The sequence below is a fragment of the Convolutriloba macropyga genome, chromosome 10 (assembly GCF_964194025.1).
Source record: "Convolutriloba macropyga chromosome 10, txConMacr16.3, whole genome shotgun sequence".
Classification (NCBI taxonomy): domain Eukaryota; kingdom Metazoa; phylum Xenacoelomorpha; order Acoela; family Convolutidae; genus Convolutriloba; species Convolutriloba macropyga.
The window spans coordinates 46,602,621-46,626,494 of record NC_134477.1 but is presented as its reverse complement, the minus strand read 5'-3'; the positions used below and the strand labels follow the sequence as shown (position 1 = coordinate 46,626,494).

At 37.0% G+C, this 23,874-nt stretch overlaps 2 protein-coding genes across 2 annotated transcripts in view; one reads left to right on the top strand and one right to left on the bottom strand.

Moving 5' to 3' along the window:
- Window positions 1-23,874, top strand: part of LOC142348172 (ras-related protein Rab-14-like) — a 419,162-nt gene that overhangs the window by 223,460 nt on the left and 171,828 nt on the right. The gene's annotated exons all lie outside the window — the stretch shown is intronic.
- LOC142348169 (uncharacterized) overlaps window positions 1-23,874 on the bottom strand; it is a 98,057-nt gene that overhangs the window by 1,352 nt on the left and 72,831 nt on the right. Inside the window, exons 9-16 of the mRNA XM_075399400.1 lie at window positions 22,601-23,450; window positions 21,750-21,980; window positions 13,119-14,992; window positions 7,061-10,606; window positions 6,456-6,799; window positions 4,424-4,589; window positions 3,642-3,868; window positions 2,978-3,283 (exon numbers count right to left, since the gene is read on the bottom strand). Coding sequence (XP_075255515.1) covers window positions 2,978-3,283; window positions 3,642-3,868; window positions 4,424-4,589; window positions 6,456-6,799; window positions 7,061-10,606; window positions 13,119-14,992; window positions 21,750-21,980; window positions 22,601-23,450 — 7,544 coding nt within the window. The remainder of the gene's footprint in view (window positions 1-2,977; window positions 3,284-3,641; window positions 3,869-4,423; window positions 4,590-6,455; window positions 6,800-7,060; window positions 10,607-13,118; window positions 14,993-21,749; window positions 21,981-22,600; window positions 23,451-23,874) is intronic.

Below are 23,874 nucleotides of genomic sequence, written 5' to 3'. Positions count from 1 at the left end.
TTCAATTTTTCACCCGATAGTTTTTTGAAACAATCAGATCAATTTAGCTGAAATCAGCGCAAACGATCTGAACCAATCATAATGAAGTGGTGAGATTTTGGATTTCATTACTCATCAAGACAAGATAATTGGAGCGAAATAAAATTAAAGCAAACAATGATAAAGAACTTACGAGAGCCTACGATTGTTTCAGAGCCTAAAATTTCTCACAACAACAACTACCGGATAACAGAAAATAAAAGTTATCAGATTATAAAATAGAGCTGTATAATAGTTTTATATCCAATCTATTAACCAAATTAAAATCTGATTAGATGGAAACAAAAGCCGTCAAAACTTGTTTAGTATTTTATTAGTAAGTTAATAACAAAAAATCATTTGAAGCAATGCAATTTTTGTGTCATGAAAAACAGTGGTAAAAAAACTGCTATGGAAATAAATATGGTCAGTTAATACTCTGGTCAGATTTTGGGGCCGCTTATTTGCCGACTTTGGTCTATGATCAGACAATCATCCACACTTTAATGCAGCCTAAGATCAGACTCTTGTTCCACTTTGCCCTATGATCAGAACGTATTCGCTCCATGTCTAGATTTTCGTGCAACCTATAACCTCACTGAAATGCGACTCTGCCCTCTGATCAGACCGTAGTGCGGTCATTGTCCAGGCCTTTTCGCAGTTTTTATTGTGATCAGACCGTAGTTCGACCATAGTCCAGACTATCGTGCTACTCAAGCGTCTCCCAGACCGTGTAATTTAGGACGCACCACGCCCCCGTTGAGCGATTATAATGGTCCCGCCATAGCGGTCTAGAGTCGAACAATTAAAACTGGGAAATCTTCTACATGGACATGAAACAAAGAATTGCAATACTTGGGAACAACTAGTACTTCCAGGTGTAGTTTATTATTTCAAAACAATTATTCGAAAAATAGAGGCTATTCATTGGAATTAAGATTCTACGTCTCTCTGTTGGCAATTATTGAACCAATTAACCATTTGGAAAAACTGCAAGGAAAAATGGTTAAGAGAAAAATGACCTGGGACTTTTCCCTTTTCAACTTGAACTTTGGAATAGTGAGCACGAATTATCCAACCAGAGATGCTGAAAAAGAGAATGAAAGAAAAGGCAACAAAACGTTGGAGAAGAGAGAGGTTGCTAATTTTGAGGAAGCAATAACAAATTAAAATTTTTAAAAGTTTTTAAATTAATTTTACTGAATGATAATTGATTGGGGTCTCTAAATTTCATATAGTTATGTTCAATTATCATCTATTTTATGTTCCAAAAAGGCAAAAATAATCCATTATAATCGCAAAATTTTTGTCATTTTAATTATTTATAATGATGTAAAAAAGAAGTTTTGGGTGCGGAAAGTAATTGAGCACTACAGTTGTGCTCAATTACTTTCCGAACCCAAAACTTCTTTTTTACATCATTATAATTAATTACAATGACAAAAACTGCGATTATAATTGATTATTTTGCCATTTTGGAACATAAAATCGATGATAATTGAATATAACTATATGAAGTTTAGAAAATCCCATCAATTATCATTCAGTATAGTTAACTTAAAAATTTTTTAATAGTTTAATGTGTTATTCCTTCTTCAAAACTAGCAAATTGGCTGCAGCCAAATTCTCATAAGAGCCAAATTCTCATTTCAATTAAATGATAATAATTTCTCGAAGACAGCAACGATTAAAGTATAAAGGAAACCTATTTTCATTCAGTCTGTCCCAGGCACTAAAACTACTAAACGAATTAACTAGCTAATCCGAGTAAATTAATCGCCTCTCAAAGGTGGTCATTTGTACCTGCTAACCTAACGTAATGTCTGCCAATTGTAATGAACATTTTTATAGTTGAATTACATTATCAGCTCAACAGCGAAAAATCGGGATGGCAAAAAAAACAATGTCAGCAAAAAATCCTTGCAAAGTACATATTTTGAGTAAATCCAAGAAGCAAACCCCAACATGATAAAGATCTTGCAGTACTGATGCTGCAGCATCATGATCTTGCAAAAAAAAATTTGGTTGGCTCGTAATTTGGTTCTCAGTATCAGCCATGGTCTTGCCAGATAGCAACTTTTCTGATACATGTCTATAAAATATCTAAAACCTCACAGTCAACCAGTTTACCAATCATTTTTATTAGTGGAGCCAGACACTTAAACGGAGCACAGATTTTGTGGACTATCAAACAAGATAATGTGAACGTTTAGATGTGAAGTTGCACTTTTTGAAGAAGTCAGTATTACAAGAGAATTAAGTTGATAGTTGCTCTAATTGTTAAATGAGTTGTTTAATCAGATTTTTATACTCGTTTATAAAAAAACAACAATTTTTATGAAAGACCTTTTATTCAAAAACTAAAAATGGCAGCAGAGAAAAGCAATAAAACATCGTTGTGACTCGAATACGTACTTTGAAGATTTTATTTGAAAAATGCTACCAGAAAATGTCATCACTGAACACAAATGTTGTTACTAAATCTCTTCCGAATAAGACAAACTTGCAAAACATGACTTGGTCTCATTTGAACATTTTTATATAAAATCTACTCAACAATTGGATATAATCATCGTTTAAAGTAAGACCAATTTAATGATAGAAATATGAAAACTTAAAACAGGGCACAAAATATATTTTTTTTAGTTTTGAAAGCAAACAATAGATAAAAAATTTAAAAACCAATTAAGCCAAAAATCAATCGTACTAACTCAGAACCATTTTTTTGATAACATAACCCAGAGAAAACAACACACAACCAAAAACAAAAAAGTTGACCATATTTCCCTTGACAATATTAGCTTTTGTTTCTCGATTACTAAATAATAGTTCTAAGGAAAGAAGTTGTTTCCAGCCGCTAAAAATCACTGCTCAAAGTTGCTTCGGAGAAAATAACTATTTAAAAAATACTTAGGAAATAGGATTTTTTGTTAATTCTTGGCAACAAGACCATAAATATGTGATATACCTGCGCTCATTGGGGTAGTAGTTTCTCCCGCTTCCATCATTATCCAGCTGCCGTTCCAAACTTCTGGCTCGTGTTCCATAAGATTGACCTCTAGCTGAGCCGTCGTGACCTCTTCGTGACCCCGAGTGACCTTGATGTGAGTGAGGGTCTCCAAACTCGTTCGCTGACATCTCGGGATCCGAGTCCCACCGACTTCTTCTAGGGTTCAAGTCGCTGTTGTTCGGGCCATTTTGGTAGTTTCCATTGTTTGACTTGAGTCTGCCATGGCGATCAAACTCTCCACTTAAGCGCCCGAATCTGATAAAAAAGAGAAAATAAATTTTAAAGAAATTGTTCGGAAAAAAATTAATGAAATCTTACGATGAGTTTCGGCTGGCCGATTTTGCTGTTATTCGCTCTATTTTATTTGAATACTTTAAATGTATAGCGCTGGAAAAAACGAAACTTAGTCGACGCAGATATAAAACATTCTACCGAAAGCAAAAGAGCCTAATGAAAAGTTACATTTGAATGCCACATTTGACCCAAAGAGCTAAAAATAGTTTTCTAAGATGCAGTTCAATAATCTTGATGCTCATTATTTTCTCAGTTAACTGACCCTTAGAACTTTAGAAAAACATTTTAACTCCTAAAGCTGCTCAAATTATAACTGTACCTGTTCTTTTCAAGGTCACTTTGAGACCTCACTTTCCTCACTTGACCTTCTTTGCCCTCTGTTGAGCCTTGTCCTCTTCCTTGACCGGATGACCTCTGCTGTTGCTGTATCTGCTGCATTAAGTGAACTCTGTCCAGATACGCGTCTGGACTGTCTGTATGCTCCGTCAGCAGGTACCATCTGGCTCTACCGTCCAGCACTGTATAGTCGCCAAGGTCAACAATAACCTTGAAAAATAGGAGGTCATTGGTTCACATCTCTTTAGTTGACACAAGTACCAAAGATCACTATTGTCTCATCACGGTTATATGAAAATGTGAACAATATAAAAAAAGTTTACGGAAAGTAATTTAAAGAATAATTTAAAGAAAAATATTAAAGAGCTAGAAAAAAATTGTTTTACGCGCAATTCGGCATCAATCAGGATTCGATTCTTTTTTTAACGAAACAACTGTCAAGATTTGGAATTTGTATCTTGGGAATAATATTTTCTCAGTTACAGGTAGCACAAAATTTTGAGCGGTTGCTTTTATATACGACGACTAATAATGTTGCTGACACCGAAGTAACAACAGTTTCGTAGGTAACTTCCTGTTTTTTAAAATTGGGTTTCTTTTTGCTTTAATTAAATACCCAAATGGAGGTTGTGTGCGATTGCTTGAGATATCTCATATTTAAAAAAATAAAGTCATGTTCCGGGTCGAAGAATTTTTCAAGTTATGTAAGAAATGCGCCTAAATGTGCTGATCTTATTGATATTTAATTCTCATGAAAATGCTTACCTCTCCTAGGAAAGTATTTGTCCTCTGTTTATCGTAATCCCACACAGTCAATTCCAGATACTTGCGAGGCAGGTGATTGCGAGGTAGGAACCCATACTCTATGCTCTGGTTCCAGAAGGGATTCAGGGTGGAGCGCGTGTACCGAATGCGACGCTTGTTTTCAGGGCTGAAATAATTGACAATAGTAATAGATGGTTGCCTTAACATGCAAACAGACTGAAATACAAAAATTCAGTTTTCTGAACAAAACAAAAAGTCTTCAGTTGTACGTCGCTTTTTGGTACCATTTATGGTACCAAAAAGCTACGTACAACTGGAGACCGTTACAAAAAGCATTAAGATAGATTTATAAAAACAATATTTTCAACCCAAGTGAGTTCTTTAAAAACGCTTTATCACGCCTTTACAATTTTGGCATCTAATAGCCTGTTTGTACAGTTTTCTACTGTGATATATCGCGAACATTAGAACTTAGAGTTTAAGTTAAAACTTCGATATTAAAAAAATTTTCTTAACTGATGTTGGTGAAGTAATTTTTAGTGAATAATGGCTACTAAATTGAACTGAATCGTTGCATCAAATTTGTTCATACCACAAGTTTATCAGTGTACATAAACCCTAAGTTTGAGCGATTAATTCGACCGTCCCGCCATCAGCGATGACAATAAACCACTCGAGGATCCTCACTTTAGATACCAATGACATGTTCTCAGATTAGGAAAGCAATGTGTTAAATGCAAAAAACTGCAATAATACTTGCCATAAGTTAACCATTATCAGTTTATCTATTTCTAAACGGTTCTGTAAATTTTCATACTGATAGCCACTATAAATACCTGTGAACTTTCGTACTGTTAGGCCATTTTGATTTCAACTATTAAAATAATAAAACTCTTGTTACTCGTGTTGGAGACCACGACATCTACTATACTCTGAACACTTCTACAATAATCCAGATCCGAATCGAATTGAAAAAGTAAGTACACCCTAGAAGCAACTGTTACACAAACAGGCAAATGTTGGGAAAATTTAAAGTTGTGGAAACTTAGGACAAAAAACTCCTCCAATTCATCTCCACAGAATAAGAACTGACACCTATAATTTAAGAACAAGAGTATTATCTGAAAAATAAGGTCCTTGAAACACATTTTTTTCTAAGCAATTCTGCAAATTTTCCAAAAACGGTAAATTTTTTGGATATAAAACAACTAACTACCTTCCATTGTATTGCACTCCAAAAGATTGCCTGTCTTCAATCGGAAAATTTTTTTCGCAAAATCTCGCACCGTTTCTTCAGAAGCTCAAACAACCCTGTCCCTGGATATTCCAACTCCATTTATAAAACACTGATAAAATTTTTCTGAACTAAGTGTTAAGCCCCATTTTTTGACAATTTTCCCAAATACTTCTGAAAAAATTTTGTCACAGTAAGAGAAACAGTTATGTGCAATTCTAATGCTTTTCTATGCAATTTTTTGCGCACCGAATTGTTATTTTTTAGCCATCTCTACTGTGCATGCAATGCACTTGGTCTTGATTTTAAGTTAAGTTGTTCTGTTAAATTTATCTATAACAAATCGACATTTTGTAGCTCAATAGTTTCGCAAATAGTAAGAAAAATAAACCAGTTTTACAATCTTTTTGTTTGAGCGGAGAAAACGGAAATAAAAAATGTTCCAAAATTTTACTTTTTCACACCTTAAATCTCTCTCAGTAAGCACAAATCTTGCTGTACATAGCTTTTTTATAGTGTATTACAACAGTTGAGCGAGCTGAATAGGAAAGAAAGGCTGAATTGAAATTTTTTCTTAATCACATAAATTTTGATGAAAAAACATAATCTCTTCTTAAAAATTATTAAATTTTCCAGTTTTAACATTCCTGCCAACAACAGCTAATAGCTGTGTTTAAACAACTCCCATCTTTTATTATATTTATAAATTGTTCCAGAAGCGACAATAAAAAATTCTTTTTTTTTCGTTTCTGGTTTTTCGGAAACCAAATTAAATATTATTTCCTGAACCAAACTAACCATCGGTCTGGCAGCAAATACACCTTCACAAACGGATCAGCATTGGCTTTAGACGAGGGTGGACTCAAGCCCTTAGCTTGGATGATATCGACCACGAGTTCCTGTGTTTCGTCCGAGTATGCAACTGCAATTTGCATCTCACCTCTGATCTCCTCCTCTGCGCAAACATCCGAGAGATCTCGACTGTGATGCAACGTTGATGCAGCTCCGCGTTTCTGGAACCCGTGAGGGTCTGAAGGTCCGAAGTCGTCCCCAGGACCGAACTGGGAACCTTGCTGCCAGGTGTTGTAGTTTGAAGCACCTCGTGCGTTCATTCGTTCAGAGTGAGTAATAGGCAATGTGCTCTATAAATAATAAAAACAGATACTGTTATACTTATTGTACTGAAGAAATTAAGTAAGAGCGAGCCGTTTCTTTTAATATTTTGAATTTTGGAAATCAAAAGATAAATTTCGTCGAATTTTACTGCTTTTTGGACAACTTTGAATCTCCCGCGCACTTCTATAAGCTAGTAGATTATTGAAGTCATTCCTTGCGTAACAAAATTGATCACATTTTAAATTTATTTAATATACGGTCCAAAAACAGATCCAAATTTTACTAACAAATTGATTTGCAAGACCATCGTTGCCTTGTCCTGCTCCGAACATCTCTGATTCCTGATCCAACCATAATCCTTTCACTGGAGGCTTCCCGCCACCCACGCCCCCTCCAATTCTTCCCATATTACTTCCTCGGGGTAGGGTCGAGTAGATCCCTGCGCCCCTCCACGCTTTGTTTCCAGGGTTCCCGTACTGAATCGGGTCATCAGCCTGACTTGACTGGATTCGATTCCGGTTCAGGTCTTGATTATACGATGCACTAAGATTGTTACGCATTTGAGGGTTCAACTGACCTTGAAATTGTCCTTGAATTTGAGCTTGACTGAATACTTGACCTTGGCTGGACATTTGACCTTGTCCCGGAATTTGACCTTGGTTCGACCACTGATTAGGGGCGGGCATCAAAAGTGAGGTTTGCTGTGGTAACTGAAATTGTCCTTTGATAAATTGCATGTTGTGAAAGTCGTGCTCTTTTTTGACTCGCTGGTTCGGACCATTAGCAGAATAGACGCTCATTTGTGCAGTTCGATCTGCTTTTGACATTATAGATTTTGCCTGAGCTTGAGGACAGACCAAAATATCAACATCTCCAGTAGTTTTGGACTGTATTATATGCTGAACTTCCTCGTAAGTTTTCCCGACTAAGGAATTCCCGTTCCACTCAATAACAATATCCCCCTCTTGAAGTTGAGGGTTTAAAATTTCAGCTACCTTTCCTGGGAAAATTTTCTGTATCATCGCAACTTTAGTGTTGCTAGTTTCCGGAATTATTTTGCCCCCAACAATACTCAAACCCAACCCGTTACTTCGCCCACTTCGGTCTTTCGGGTCTTGGCTAAGGCGAAACGACTTCAGGGGTAGTTGACTAAAGTTAATAGAACCCGGATCGCGAGTCGGGAATTCTTGTAATAATAGACCACGATTGTTTGTGTTTGTTCCGTCTTGTCTGAAACCTTCAACCTGTCGTTTGAAATGTCCGTCGTTTAGGTCTTCAATCGAAAGCTGACTGGGTTTTATCAGCGCTCGTTCGAGTAAATCGGGTGGTTGGTTTGTCCGGGTTAAATCGGTCATGCTTCGAATCGCTTTATCCTGACCACCCATGTTGAAAAAGTTATCATTTATCGGGAAGTTTTGGTCGGCATTTCCGCCAAAATGACCGACAATTCTTTGACCAGATCTGGCACCACTCAGAACCTGGTTGTCGTAAAATTGAGGATGATTCGAGTATTCGTTCACTGCTGCTCGTGATAGGGTTGCGTAAGGGTTGTTATTCATGGAATTTATCAAACTTTGACTCTGCTGCTGGTTTTGATTTTGCTGAAGCTGTTCAAGAGGTCTGATTAAACCTCCTACATTTTGAACTGCGCCCATGTTTGGCTTAGTATGAGGCAAAGACTGGGTTTTGGAATTATAGCTCGGACCAAAGTCTGGTGCTTCCTTTTTGCCCAAACTGAACGCTTGCTGCTGATGTTGCTGCAAAGGGGTTAGGGCCAGATTAGGTGGGTTTTTAACACCCCCAACTCCTGTAGGGTCAAACACGGCATTCGGGTTTGCCATTACTAGCTGCGAATTGGGCGCAACTTGGTTGAAAATGTTTCCAGTCGCATCTTGGATTTGAACAGGTCCGGTTATGGCTTGTTGGTTCTGTTGTTGAATTTGGCTCGTTTGCTGCTGTAAAATTTGTAACTGTTGCTGCGTTTGTGCAATTTGCTGTTGTTGCTGAAATAACTGTGCTTGCATCTGTTGGGTTTGAGCCGATTGTTGAATTATGGGCTCGATCGTGCTTTGAAGTTGGTTAAAAGCCGAAGAATATGTCGGGCTTGTTACTAAAGCCCCCATTTGATTGGGTGAAGATATAACTGAGCCGGTATCATTCGTGATTTCCTCGACTATTACGTTTGGCAGAGCGTTCAAATCCCGAACTGGGAACGGGTCGTATAGAGTTGATGTTAGAGCATTGTTAGCCATTACCGGTGCCATGGGATCTATAACTGCCTGTTGATTTAACGGAAGCGCACTCGATGACGCAATATTGTTCGTTGCCAATGTTTGAGCCAGCCTATTAGCGCTAAGATTACGTAACAACGTTGATGATTGGTCAAGTTGCTGCCAACGTTGGTCGATTGACTTTTTGAGCTCGTTGATTGATGCATTTCCAGTTGTTGCTGCTGTGAAACCCATATTACCGGGTGATGGTTGCTGATTCTGCCCGACTGTGTTCGCGTCAACTGCCGAACGATAAAGTTCAACTCGGTAAAGATCGTCAAGTTGTTGTTGCAGCGAAGCTATGAGTTCAAGTTTGGAGTCTCGCTTTATAGTCGCCGGGTCTTGCGGGGTCAAGTTGGTTCGAATGCCAAACGGGTCATTTTCGTAAGTGGGTTGAATTCTAGTCAGGCTTTGGTCTGTCGGTTGCTGCGTTAACAGTACGCCCCGGTTGTACAATGCTGAGTTTAATGCTTGACTCGGATCTTGGGTTTGGTTCGGAATGTACAATCCAGGCACGAATCCGTTCGTTTCCGCCATTCGGTTCCGACGAAATGCGTCAAACTCGGCATCGGCGTGTCGCCCCAGAGTCGTGTAATTTTGCCCGGGTGACAGCATAAGTCGGTCACGAGTCGATAGATAAGTCGCTGTATTGTTCGGATCAATGAAAAGCCGAGTGGTCGTCGGCACGTTTAGCGCAGCCGCGTTTGAGGAGAAAAGTCGATCGCCTAACCCTGCGGGTAAAATTAGATCCCCGACTGCCGTGGGTGCATAACTGGGAAGTTGAGTCATAGGTGCCGCGGGTAAAATTAAAGTTGGGGGAGTTGGGGGAATGAGAGTGGTTCCCGTTGCAAAACCAGGTGTTACTATGACTTGATCAGGGGGTGCAGCTTGGGTTTGGTAGCGGATAGTTCCGTCAAGAGATGGTACAGGGGATGGAGCGACGATTTGCTGAGGTTGTACTACAACTGCTGGACTTAGACTCTGGTGCGCAATTTTGGGTTTCACTGCTTGCGATGCAACCCAAACTAAGCCTCGACCTTTAGGATAAGCATATTTTTCAAGGTCGGACGTTTTTTGAGTTGTGATGCTTGTTAGTGCTCTCCTGGCTTCCGTTAGTTGACGGCGTTGCAAATCATCGACGAGATACTTTAGCTCCTGGTGAACTTTTCGCTTCTGCTGGTTTACTACTGGATTCGGTTCTTCAATGTGTACAACCAAATCGGAGGCGCCAACGTTCGGCGACCATGTTCGGACATGTTTAGAGCCCGGGTGGCCAACTGGAAGTGTTAGATGAGATCCTGTGGATGTTTGGAACTGGGTTGTATTCTGGGACCTCTGATAGCTGGGATCCGGACTACGCCTCGAGGATCCAAGACGCGCATGCGCTCTTGGTTCTTTCACGCTATTGCCAGTTACCGCAGAAGCAATTCCAGAATAAGTTTCAAAATTCTCTCTCTTGCAATTTTCCAGGTACCGGATTTTGCTCTTCAGCTGGTTCATCAAATCATCGTCGACTTCAATTGGAATGTCTGGTAGCTGATTGCGTTTAATACTAACCTCACCCTAAACAATTGAAATAATGGATCTTTTCAACAATTTTGCCCCTATGCAAAAGGGGGCTAATCTTGAATAGAATTTAAGCGAGCAATTTATTAACCAATCAGAGACTACTAATACCTTTCCACGAATGCGCATACTATGCAGAAAATTTTTAAAGTTCAGGCTTTGATGTTCTTAATAATTTCCGACTGGCGGACCCGCTTAAATGTAAATACTCATTAGGTGGCATCTCAGTTTTTCCCTAAGCACGGCTGGCGGCTTTCTCAGATTTTGATAGCCAACATCCGGTCTTTTAGCGGAGAGCAATTCCAGTTTACAGTTTCTAGGTTCCCCATGTCACTTATTAAAAGGCATAAGGATAACTTCATAATCACCCAGTCTCTGATACACAATTTGAGTAATGATAAATATAGGAATTGAGCGCATAACCATAAGGGCAACAAACTTCCCAGAGGCCGATTTGCTCAATTCCTATATTTACCATTATTATTGCCATTTTACACATTGCACTCGACACCTAAAGAGCTAGATTTACATATTTACCATAACCATAGCCATAACCATAACCATAATCTTCATCACTATCATTATCATTATCTTTATTCTTATCATTATCATTATCAATATCAATATCAATATTATTATCAGTATCAATATCATTATCAACACCATTATCATTATCAGATTCTATATGATTATCATTACAGTTATTATCATAATTAATATTATCATAAACCTTTTATGTTTTTTGCTATTTCATCATTAATATTTTAGTGAAATTGCTTTTTGCAGCATAATGACGCTCATCATGTATTATATATCTATATATATATATATATATATATATATATATATATATATATATATATATATATATACCATCAAGCTTAAGCATGAAATTCAGCATGTTTCAGTATTATGTTTTCTTATTTTTCATATTTTTATTTTGTAACAATTTCCTTCTCATAGTTCATATGCACTTTCACAGCCATTCTGCTTGTGTACTTGAAATATTAATGAGAAAGATTTTGTACAGACAAGAAGAAATGGTCTGTATCTTTCTTCGGATCTTTGGATCCGTAAGCTAGCCGCCTTGTCTGCATAAGAAAATCAGATAAAACGCATCGTTCCGGAGATGGGTGGCACAGCAAATCAGTGCTGAATCAGTCTGAAGACATTCCGTTTTTAAGGATGGCCACTGCTCTGTTCAAGTCACAATTTACACTGCTGAATCTTGATTTGTGATTTAAGTTTACCACATGAAAAAAAAATGTTCAGCTTAACTCCGCCGACAAGGTTTGCTTTATATGCGACACCCTTGTGGAAACTTGTAACATTTAATTTGCGTAGCAATTGTAACCACTAAGCTAAGCGGGCTTTGTGGTAATTGCCTACAAACTAGCCTATGTATAAATAGTGTGTATACTACTATAGTAATTACCAGTTATACGCTACAAATGTATAACAATATTCTGCTCAGACTTAATTTTGGGGTATGGGTAGTTCTCAGACTATACAGGGTAATTTTAGTATGGGTGAACTCAATGACCTCAATATAATTATGAAGAAAAACTGCACATAAAGAAGCTTAAAATATTCTGGAGATGCAATTTATCAGAACTGAATTAGGTTTTTACGCTTGAAATGTGTTGTTTCAGCGCTGAAATGCTCTGAGGCTCAAGTCCGGGTTACCATAAATCCCAACGTAAAATTGATGAATTTCATCCAAGTTTCACGGTAAAAAGAAAGTTGTCACAAGATTACATTTCATTCACATCTCTCTTCAATGTGTTAAACATTGAAGAGAGATGTGAATGAAATGTGAATTTCAAACTTAGCCACAGTTGAACAAACCCGAAAACATATATCTTGTGACAACTTGAGGTTCAGTGTTCTTCATTATCAAACACATTATACTGGTTTCACTGTGCAAAAAGTCATCAAATAATTGTGTGTTACCGCTTGGGTTACCACAGACAAAATTAAATTGAAATTTTATATGGATTACATCAACATGGTAACCCTTAAATGGCAACAATTATTCTTATATAAGAATCTAGCGGAGGTGCCCAGTGCAGCGTTTGAAATTGTTTTAGTAATGGAAAATGTTGGAATTGAGCGTATCACCTTAATGGTCGTGTCGCAGGCTTTATGGCCGCGTGCTCAAATTCTATATTTACCATTACCAACTGATCAGTTGAGGACGGTTAATTTACAGAAGTGCAGAAAAAGCGCTTGTACTACGTTATATGCAAAATTTGAAAAAAGTAAAACATGCAGTTCTATGCCACATTAAAACACAAGTTTACTTTATCTTATTTAACCGTTGCAGTAACTAGCAGAAAAAATAATATTTGGGAAGCCCAAGCATTTTTCTCATATCCATGTTAGAGAAACGAAAACTTGACCAGACGGCTGTAATATTTTATGCTAAGTAACCGCACGCTCATCCTTCCACGCTCAACCGCACAATTCATCCTTGCAGAACACAATTCTCAAGGAAAAGACAACTAACCTCTGTTTTATAGGGATCAAATTTGGCCGAATCCATTCTGCTAGATCGACTGCTGCTAGCTGCCCCATATCCGCTAGATCCACTTTTTCTAACATTTGCTTCACTCAAAAATAAATCTGTCTCATCCATATCCCACGGCTTTCTAGAACTTTCTAGGCTTCTAATATCACGTGGCATTTCAAGGTCGTTTCCGTCGGCTTGAACAGATGTAGAGGTCATCATTCTTCTCCCTTTCGGCTCACTGGAACCGCTTCTAGTTGATGGATCTTTCTTCAAGATAGACTGCAACGGTTGCTGACTTTGAGGAGACAAATTCGAAATTGCGTGACTTGAATTTGTATATTTTTTATCCCTTGAGGACGGAGTTAGAAGCCGCTTTCTCAATATGTCAACTTCATCATTACGTAACGGACGAGCTTTAATTCGGGTTCCAAACCGATTCGAGTTTTCTTCCTGCTCGACCTCTTCGGGGTCGGGTTGAGGTAACACCCTCTTAACTGCACCCTTCCGCGACTTTTCGAGACCCGAAAGCGATGAGGGGCGGGTCGGGGACAAAATTGAAACTGGGCTATCTTTCTCAGTTTTGCTCGTTGAGGCGTCTTTGTAGCTCTTTTTTGTAGTATTAGTGTTTGGAATTGCGACCGTTTCTGGAACTTCGTTGACTTCGTCCGAAGAACTCGAATTAATCATAACCCGCTCAACGTTGACAGCCAGAGACCTTGAACCCATTTCGGAATCTTCTTCGGTTTCGGGCAAACTCCAAGTTCGTTTTTCCAAAAATTTCACCCGCTTTTCTTTTACAACTGGTGTTTGGCTTCCGGACGAGTTCGTCTCGGCTCCAGAAGCCGAGCTCTGGGTTTCGGTCGATCGGGTAGTTTTGGCCGAGTCGTTGCGTGTCAAAAAGGATACGCTCTGTCCAGCAGAATTGTCACTTCCAGTTTGAGTGGATGTTGTACACTTATAATTTGACCTTGGCTTGGGCACAGGGTGGCTGAGGTCACTGGTATCCGCGGACGTTGACCTTTGACCTGTTTTTGAGTCAATGACCTTTTTGGAACTTGTGTTTTGTTCAGTGGGCGTTTGACCAATTTCAAGTCGGTTCGCTAACGATTGTGAATATGAACTTTTGCCGACGTTGTAGTGCTCTGATATCATGTCTTTCGCAAGTCGGTAGTACAACGAAGTCTGTCCGCTTGTTGTGATTGGCGGAGGTGGGGGCGGAATAGTGGAAACAACTGCAGAGTTCAAAATCGACGCGCTGGAAACTGCTGATGTTTTCAAAGCGCTTTTCGGCATAGTTTGAGTTGAGGCCTGCACACTTCTTGTGGCTACCGTCGTTGTTGCAACACTTTTGGGGGCTTCGATGGTAATAATTTGATTTGACCTCGCTTGATGTTGTACGCTATGATACTGCTGTGAGTGTTTTTGTTGATGGTGCGAAACTTTCACTTTGTCAGCCGACGATTTTGGACTGCTCGATTTCTGCCCAATTTCTGCTTGACGCTCTTCGAGTTTTTGCAACATTTCCGTTCGTGTTTGTCGTTTCGGAATGTCGAGAACTTTTTTCTTGCTTCGGCTCATTCCGTAATCTGATAATTCATCGTCTTCTTCAGAACTTTCGATCAAAGTACACAACGGAGTTCTTGGATGTCGTCCAGCTTTTGCCAGGGCTGCGGATATTTCCTGTTCTTGTTGATACTGGACGAAATTGTTTGAATCGGGGTCCAGAAGTTCCTCTTCGTTTTCAAAGTTTCCACTCTGGGCTGGGTCATCGAGTTCGTTCAGGTCCGACTCTTGAGATCCGGACCCGTTTTTGGAAGTCTTCTCTTTAGCAGTGCTGAGGTTGCTGAAGGTACTGTAGCGATCCATAGACCCTGCATTGAAAATTAGTTAATTTCCCATCAATTAAAATTAGTGATTAGTTATTAAATAGTTAATTTTCCCATCAATTAAGATTAATCTTATTAAATGATTTAAATGTACATTTTGTGAAGTCGCTAAACTTTTCAATTCTCTCATAAATTATTCTCAAAACCGTTTTCTCGGATTTCAAACAGTTAATTTGGTTTTTTTAAACTATATTGGGTTTTTTACCTAACTTTAGAGAGGGAAAAACCCCAAGGAAGTAAACCCCCACGTAAACAAAAACATTTGAATTTTGGTATCATGATAATTTGTTCGGTTGTTATAGTTTCATATCAAGTCCAATGGCCGCTAAGGCATGACTATGTTCCGCATAGTCAAACGCGCTAAATCTGCAGCTCTTTGATATTCAATTGGTGGATTATTTGCATGGGGGGTTATCTCCATGGGGGGTTTGGGTTTGTTTTTATTTCCTATCTAAAATTATGTTGGTTTTTTTCAGCGTGTTTTCCGAGATCGTATCGCCTTGCCGCACATTGTAAGTCAATGGCTATCTTGCAAGACCCTGTAAAATGAGCAGTCACTTTGTTATTTTTAGGGCTCAACCTGCTCAAGCTCTACTCACATTTTCTTCAGAAATTTCCCGAGACATAGTCGCTTGTGTTTCTAGGCATAAAAATATCAAGGAAACATTCAAAATGTGAACTTGAACAAAAAACATTCTGGGTAAACTTTGCCAACCATAAACCAATTCTGTTTCAATAAACAATAATAATGCATTTTGGGAACATTTTTGACTTTTCCTTAGTTTTTTTCGATTATTTCCAAATTTTTGTTACAAAGAAAGAACAGAATTCCAGCTATAATAGTTGTAAATTGTTGGCAAAACGAAAAAAGCAACGAAACGCTGCTCTTTTATGTTCCGAACACAATCAGATGATATTTCGAACATATTCCTTCCATCTGGCTATCAGTTTTTGTATTAGTAGGACGAAGAGTTATCTTGCATTATGCTTCCCAGAAACAATTTTAGTCGACAGGGGACGGACGGTAATTTCGTAGAAAACGATCTATCAAAATTGCGTTGTCCAAAAAATTTTCTTCAAGGGCATCAGAAATCTATCAATCTGCAATTCTGTCTGTTGGTGTCCAGCTCATCCGAAATGTGTGCTCTCAAATAAAACTAAAAAGATTAAGATGGAAAGTCAAAACCAGTCATAAAGGTACATCTTAGCTTCGAGAATTGATATAAAAAAAACTTTAAATTGCTCGTGTACACTGATCTCTTCAAATTCATCATAAGCCGAAATTGATTCAGACCCCAGTGATTTAAGCTGCTTTCCACATATTATTCAGGAATCCTTTAAAAAAAATTAATTTGAAGACCTATCACCAACAAGACCTTGTGCACAAAACGATATTATGAAACTGTGAAACTTTTCAAGCCAAAAATACAAAACAAAAGAAAAAAATAATATATACTAAGAATATTAATGAAGGCGCGAGAAAACTCATAAACTCTTTTCATTTTGCGCAGCACTTAAGATACGACTGAAGCTGTATTCAAATCTCAAAATTTTAGTTTCAGAGCCACATTTAATGTATCTTCGTTGGAGCAAATTGACTAATTAATTAATTAATTAATTTTGGTTCTGCGTAATCGCAGCGGAACAGCATTAGGCTACTGCGGCCTGCTCTCAGCTGCCCTTTTTCTAATTGGCTAATGTATAAAGAGCAACGCGGATCTCTACCTCGGGCGCTCGCGGGCTACTCACTTCATAATAACATTTTAAAAATAGAATTTGCAACATCCTTTTAGAATGATCAAAAACACTATCAAAAATGGTTTTTTTAAGAAAATTTTTTCTCTTGGCAGATAGACATAAAATAAATCTATCAAAACAACAGTTCAGGACTGTAGTCGTTTTAATCTGTCAAAAATTATCAGTGAAAATTGATAAATTGATCGATAATATAATATATATTTCTGTTTGATTACCTTTTATTTGATGCTTGACTTAAATCGAGTTATAGCGTGTATCCTCAATTTTAATTGTAGCATTTTATGCTACCCTGGCTAGTTTTAGTTTTTGTGGAGTCAATTTCGGCCGATCGTTATCTTTTACGATAGTGACAACATTGAACAACCGTTTCAAAGCTGAATCGTTTGTTGAAGAAATATTTTCATTTTTTGATTTGCTGCACAAAAAATGAAACTAAAAGCTTTTAAAAATTTTTTTGAAATTCAGGTTACCTACAATTTTTTTCCTTACTTGGTTTTTCTAAAATTTTTCTATTAGTCTAATCTACCGGTTATTATAAATACATCAGATAATTGTCTTGCTAATATTTTTGTAATGCATGAACAAACATAGAAACTGTCCGAAAAAGTATGATTTAAATTTGAACTTAAGGGCACCATTAATTGGAGAAATTAACTGGTATCAATTTTAATGCAGAAACTTTAAATAGTCATCCAGTTCGTTTTTTTTCTGTGGGTATACTTTTTTAAAAGTCAACTGGACATAGAGAACGGTAACCACCATATAAATCTGCTGGTTGCAAATGTATCACTCCTTTGTATTGACGAAACATTTTCAAAATATGAATATTCTGCCGATTAATTTTTCTCTACTTTAGTTGTTTTCAAAGTTTACGTTATCGAAAGCTGTAGAAAAACTGTTGCCAGAAGTGACCTAATTTCTAAACTGCAGAAAATTTAAAACTGCTGCTTTAAATTCTTCAAATCTATCATTAAAAATAATATATAATTTTTTGTTGCAGTAGATTGCTTTGAAATGAGGTCTTCCTCTTGATTATGTTGATTATATTTTGCCCATTGTTGATTAAAGATGCTTTTATTCCCTACGTATAATTCTATTATAATACTGTCATTGTTTTCAATTGTTTTTTGGTTCTTAGTTTAACCCGTTAAGAACAAAAAATGACACTTCAATATCGTTTAATTCTCAGATTTGCGTGTTTTTTGTATTCGTCAATAGAGCAGTACTACGAGCACACTGGTCATTATAACACTGAATATTACGTCAACAATCAGATAATGTTACGTCAACAATCAACTTCCTGTTACGTCAACTAAACGCTAGTGCTAGCTATTACCTAAACTGTCCAATAATAAGTAGTATTATAGGACACATGAGGTGATATTCAGTATAAATGAAGAGTTTTGTTCGTAAGACAGCTGTATTAACGCATGCAATAAACACACAACTTGTAAATTCAGCATATTAGACGACTGCTTTCGACATTCGTTATTAAGGCTATTATTTCACTCTACACTCGGCTTCGTTTTAGACCATTAGTTAATAATAATAAATTGTTCATTTTCTGTTATCGAGCAACACAAAAGAATTTTATTCACTCTGCACAAAAAATATGTACAATGAAGTTCAACTGAAAAAGAGCGCACCTTAGATCATCCGTTGATCCGTTTTCAGGTGCCTCACAATGTAGGAACATCAAAGAACTGTTCATTACGAACCGAAAGAAAATTACTCTAGTAATTGAACTATAAATCATGATTAGTTAAAACAAAAAATAAACTGACAATTGAGTGCAGGGGGCTTACAATTAGACGTACTTAAAAGAAATAACTTGAGAAGTCTTGGTTGTCAATTATGTAATTTCTAAAAAACATATGGCAAAAATTTTTTATTTGCTGATTTGTCATTTTTAAATTCGTATTTACAGAGGAAGGTTCAAAAAACCAACAAATTGAACTTTTTTCGAGCCTTAAACCTCAATCGGTTTGTCACATTTTTTTGATCACCGCAATCCAGACACAACGTTGTTTTTCTTCTTTTACTTTTTCTGTTTAATTCGTTATCATTCAAGAAGGATTTGACATTCGTCTCTTAGCATTTTTATCAACAGTTTAAGTACTTCGTACAATTGTAGTTCTTTAGCTAAAAACAGATTAAATTTTCTCCTTAGATCGCTCAGTGAGTTGACGTTCTTCTATAGAAAAATATCCTTAAGAGATTTTTAAATTTTGAGTCTATCAATGAAATATCTGACGAAACAGAATTTTCATGAATCAGTATACCATATTGCACTACCGGCTGAACATAACTTTTAAAAACCTGAATCATTTGACTTTTCCTAAGAAATTTTCTCAATCTATTGAACAATCCACTGAATTTTATTAGTTTTTGTTTAACCACTTCAATATGATTTTTGAAAGAGTATATATTATCTATTGTTATTCCGAGGTAACGTATTGAATCAACGTTTTCAATTCGTTCTTTATCGATGTTAATATGATCCTTTTTGCAGTAAATTTTACTTTTCCCAAAAAAAACATTCATTTGGTTTTCTCAGTATCGATTTCTAATTTATTTTTAGTTTACCACTGATTACATTTTTCTAATTGAGTTTTGTGATTCATCACAACATCTTTGGCTCTAGCTGACGTTTCAATCACTGTGTCGTCTGCAAAAAGTATAATGTTAGATTCAAGATTAGTTAAATTGCCAACATCTTGCATATTGCTCAAGTCATTCACGTATATTATGAAAAACAGAGGACCGAGTACCGAGCCCTGGGAACTCCAATATAAACAAAAGTCGTATTTGAAACACCTTGTGCAATTTGAACAGACTGAGAGCGGTTAGTTAGGTATGATTTAAGTATATTGAAGACATGACCTCTCAAACCAATATTGTAAAATTTGCCTAATAGTACTGTATGGTCTACCGTTTCAAAAGCTTTTTTGAGATCCAGGATTGTGCAAACAAAAAATAACGGATTTATCAAATAATTTTAGGCGCAGGAGTTCAGTCAACAACAAAACAGCGTCAACTGTATTTCTTTTGGCCCTGAAACCAAACTGAGATTTTGAGAGCAGATTAAATTTAACTAAAAAAGGAATAATTCGACTCTGAAACAATTTCTCGAAGATTTTTGCTAGCGTTGGTAATAAAGAAATAGGCCTAAAATTTGATGGTATACTCCTATCTCCAGATTTTTGAAATGGGAAAATTTTTGCATTTTTAAGACAATACGGGAGCACGCCAAGATTGAAACATTCTTTGAACCATTCCGACAGAAATGGGCCCAGCACATTAGAAACTTTCTTGATGCAGTAGTAATTGAGGTCATAACAGTCCTCACTGTACTTATTCCGAGCATTATTTATGATATCAAAAACTTCATTGTCCGTAATCTCGGTCAGAAGCATGGATTGTTCTGTTTTATCGGTTGATTTTAGAAATGATTTTGTTGGTAAATGTGCATTCATTTTCCTTCTGATTGATGTACAAAATTCAATTATTTGGTTGACTTCTTCTTGAGATGGTATTTTTTCCCGTTTTTCAATTTTTTTGCCTGTTATGTCGTCATAATCTTTGAAAAAGTTTCGGTTTGTATTTGCTACACCCTTTTCAATTTGATTTTGATTTAAAAAAATTTACATTTTCTTTTATATCAAAGTTCTTACCTTCTTGCACTGTTGTTTGTATTCGTTATTGGCCGATATTGATTGGCCTTGGAGTGCTTTCTTCCATACTTTTTTTCTTTGCTGCAGCGTTTTTGACTTCGTTGTCAATACAGATCTTCTGCGCATGTTTTCTTGTTGTCTTAGGTAAATAGTGATCTAATATTTTGAAATGCTTTCTCGGTAAGATCAATTTGTTTTAATCGTAAAGAGCGTTTCAAAATTTGTAAAGAACAGGTCAATATAAGAACTTGAATTTTTTGTTTCTCGTGTAATGAGGTTCTCACTTACCAATTTTGAAACAAATGTTTGGGCCAGTTCCCTTAAAAAAGATTGTTTGTTTCCATTGGATAGAAAATTTACATTAAAGTCACCCCACAGCACATACAGTTTTTTTGGATCGCTAACATAATGTTCCAAGTAAGTACTCAGAACGTCAAAAGTAGCATAAGTGGTGGCATTAGGCGGTATATAAACACAAGTCATCGATAACTTTTTTGTTCCAATACCGAAGTAAACACTAACCGCTTGTAATCAATTATTCAGGTTTAGAGACCCACGTATTTTAACAATGAATTTTATTTATACAAAAATTGCAACACCTCCACCTCTTTTTCGCTTTTTCTTGTTATTAGTTTATAATAACCAACCATGTGAAAAATATTTGATGAGAACTTATCTTTAGGCCATGTCACTGTTAAGCAGATTGCTATAGGTTTTTCTTTCAGAGACGCAATTTTCAAAGTGAGTTCATCAAAATTTTTGTCAATGAACTTATGATCTGTAGCATGATAACCTGCTTGTTTTCGCCCAGCAACATTTTGTCTATCACGACAATGAGAGAATAGTTCAACTACACAATCTGGGTAATCAACTTTGACCAATGAAATCATTAACAAATCGAGTTAAAAAAATAAAAAAAATTAAAAAATGAAGAAAAAAATAAAAAAAATTGTTTTCTTTTCTTTTTTTCCCTATTTCCCCTACTTTTTTTCATGTTTTGTTTTCAACCATTTTGAAATATATGAAGCAAAGAATGTTAAAATTAACTTAGAGGATGTCTAGTGACTTTTTTAAAAAAGAAATTGCACTCCCTTAAGCGAGAATGTAACTTATTCACTTAGTGAAAGTTCGTTTTTTTAGTTGCTATCTTCAATATGCAGTATTAATAATAATGTTCCGCGGAAATCACAGAACTTTTTTTCCATCTCAATACTCTTGTATCAAACTAAATGACTGCGGAAATCACAGTCAGCTTGAAACTCGATACGTCAAAAAGCAGTAGTCTAACATACACTTGCAACTTGATTAACCTTCTTCAATCAGTTCTACGTCCGAAGACTCCTCTTCACCGTCTGAGTTCTCCTGGTAACTTATCATGTCCATCAGATCCTGAGAGTAACCACTTGCGTCTCCCCCCATAACCCCACCAGCAAACCCACCATCCTGCTGTGAGTTAATGGACGTGGTGGTAAACATGATTTCACTGTTCTCATATATGGGCTCTTCCGTGTCCACTACTATTGAAGCTGATTTGGGTTCACCTGAAAAAATGCAATTGTAATTCTGACCCGAGGTCAAGTGTTTGCATTATAAATGCATGCTCAAAAAAACAGCATTCCCTAGTCGCGACCAAATTGTTATCTTGCAAGATTCTGACAGAAATCTTGCAAGAATATGCATATTCTAGCAACAATCTGCCAATCTTCCAGGATAACCATTAGATTTCGACCCGGGCTACCATGCATTGTTAGTACAATATTGTGAATCTTTGTGAACTTTGTCGAGTCCTCTTATTTGTATATTTTCTCTGTTGACATTGTGCTGCAGCAATCTGTTAAAATATGGAAATTTTCCCTTAACCCGACCTTCATTTGAATCGCTGGTGCACATTGTTGGCATGCCCCAAACAAGGACAACTTTTGATGCCGAAGCGACGAGGCAACAGGTTCAAACGAGACCCAAGTTGCAATTTTTGGTAATGAAATTCCAATAACATAAACTTTGAAAACTTCCTAAATATAAAATTTGAAAGTAATACTTAATCAGTAGAATGCCTTCTCTAACCAAAAGTTCAAACTAACGCTAAATAAATTAATACCTCATTTGAATTAACTAATATTTTCTGGTCGTCGAGAGCTGCATTTGTATAGAAAATACGTACCTTCTGCTCTTTCGGCAATTACTCCAGGAGGAATATCGAACGAGCTCTGCTCTGCAAACATCTTAGAACTGCCGAGTTTACCAGTTGCCGATGTCGTTACAGCCGAGTTAAGCGCCGTTTCTGCAGGCACAGACGTCGCGGAGTTTCCCGAGCTCCGTTTTTCAACAATGTTTTCATAATCGTTCTGGGCATTTACCAAGTCGTGTTTCTGGTAAATGGGCTCAACTTGTTGAACCCAATTTCCGTACTGATCATAGTAACCCGAGTTGTATTGTTCGTAATCATAGTACTGTACACTATCATCATAAGTCCCGTAGTCGTAATAAAGATAGTCGTTTTGAGCCGAGTCGACTTGTTGTCCTTCGTAGAAAACAGCCGAGGTCTGAGTTTGGCTGGTTAAATCTCCGCTTGTATTCGCCGACCAATCAGATTTTGACGTCCCAATAACTCGTGAATTGTTATCATCAACTTGAGATTTTTTCTGGATATCTTTGGGCAAAGGCGGCATTATTCTATTCGGTGACTTCTGCCGAGATTTGCTGGTTTCTGATTGGTCGCGCGGTTCAGCCGACAAAGTGACGTCAGGCGGGTCATTATTTCCATTTATGGAAGTTTTCTGTATCATATCAGTCTCGTTTTGTTTCGGTTTCCACGAAGAGGAAGAACTCCATGTTATAGTGTGTTCCGTATTCAGATTACGAGAACTGATTTCATTCGCTGACGAGTAGCTTTCGACTGTGGAATTGGTGGTTTCGTATGTCGAGTCGGCTCCCCAGTTCGCATCCAGTTGAGCTAAATATTGATTGGGATCGAAATCGTCAAAAGTGGTAGAAAGTTTTGGTTGTTGTTGCTGTTGCTGTTGCTGTTGTTGTTGCTGTTGGTTTTGTTTTGGATGAACGTCTGAAGCTCCTGAAGTGAGATAACGGTTCGGAAAAGCTAATCTCACCTTTTCAAAAATTACTTTTCCTTTTTAAGCAGAGTCAAAATCTTTCAATGGACACAAATTACATTAGGTGCTTAGCAATTGGCTACTGCCTACTTTTATCAATTTCTTGCACAATTTTTTTAAAAATATTTTTGGCGACTAGTCAAAACGAAAGGATTGTCACCGTTCAGTAAGGTCTTACCTGTTTTTTTTCTTAGAAAATAGAATCGTGGACTTTTTGAGGCAATCGTATCCGTAACTGTAACTTTAATACTTTGAAAAATTACTTTCTGAAATTAATCGAAACATTGTGTCATTTTTCATGCTTCATGAGTATAATGGGACAATT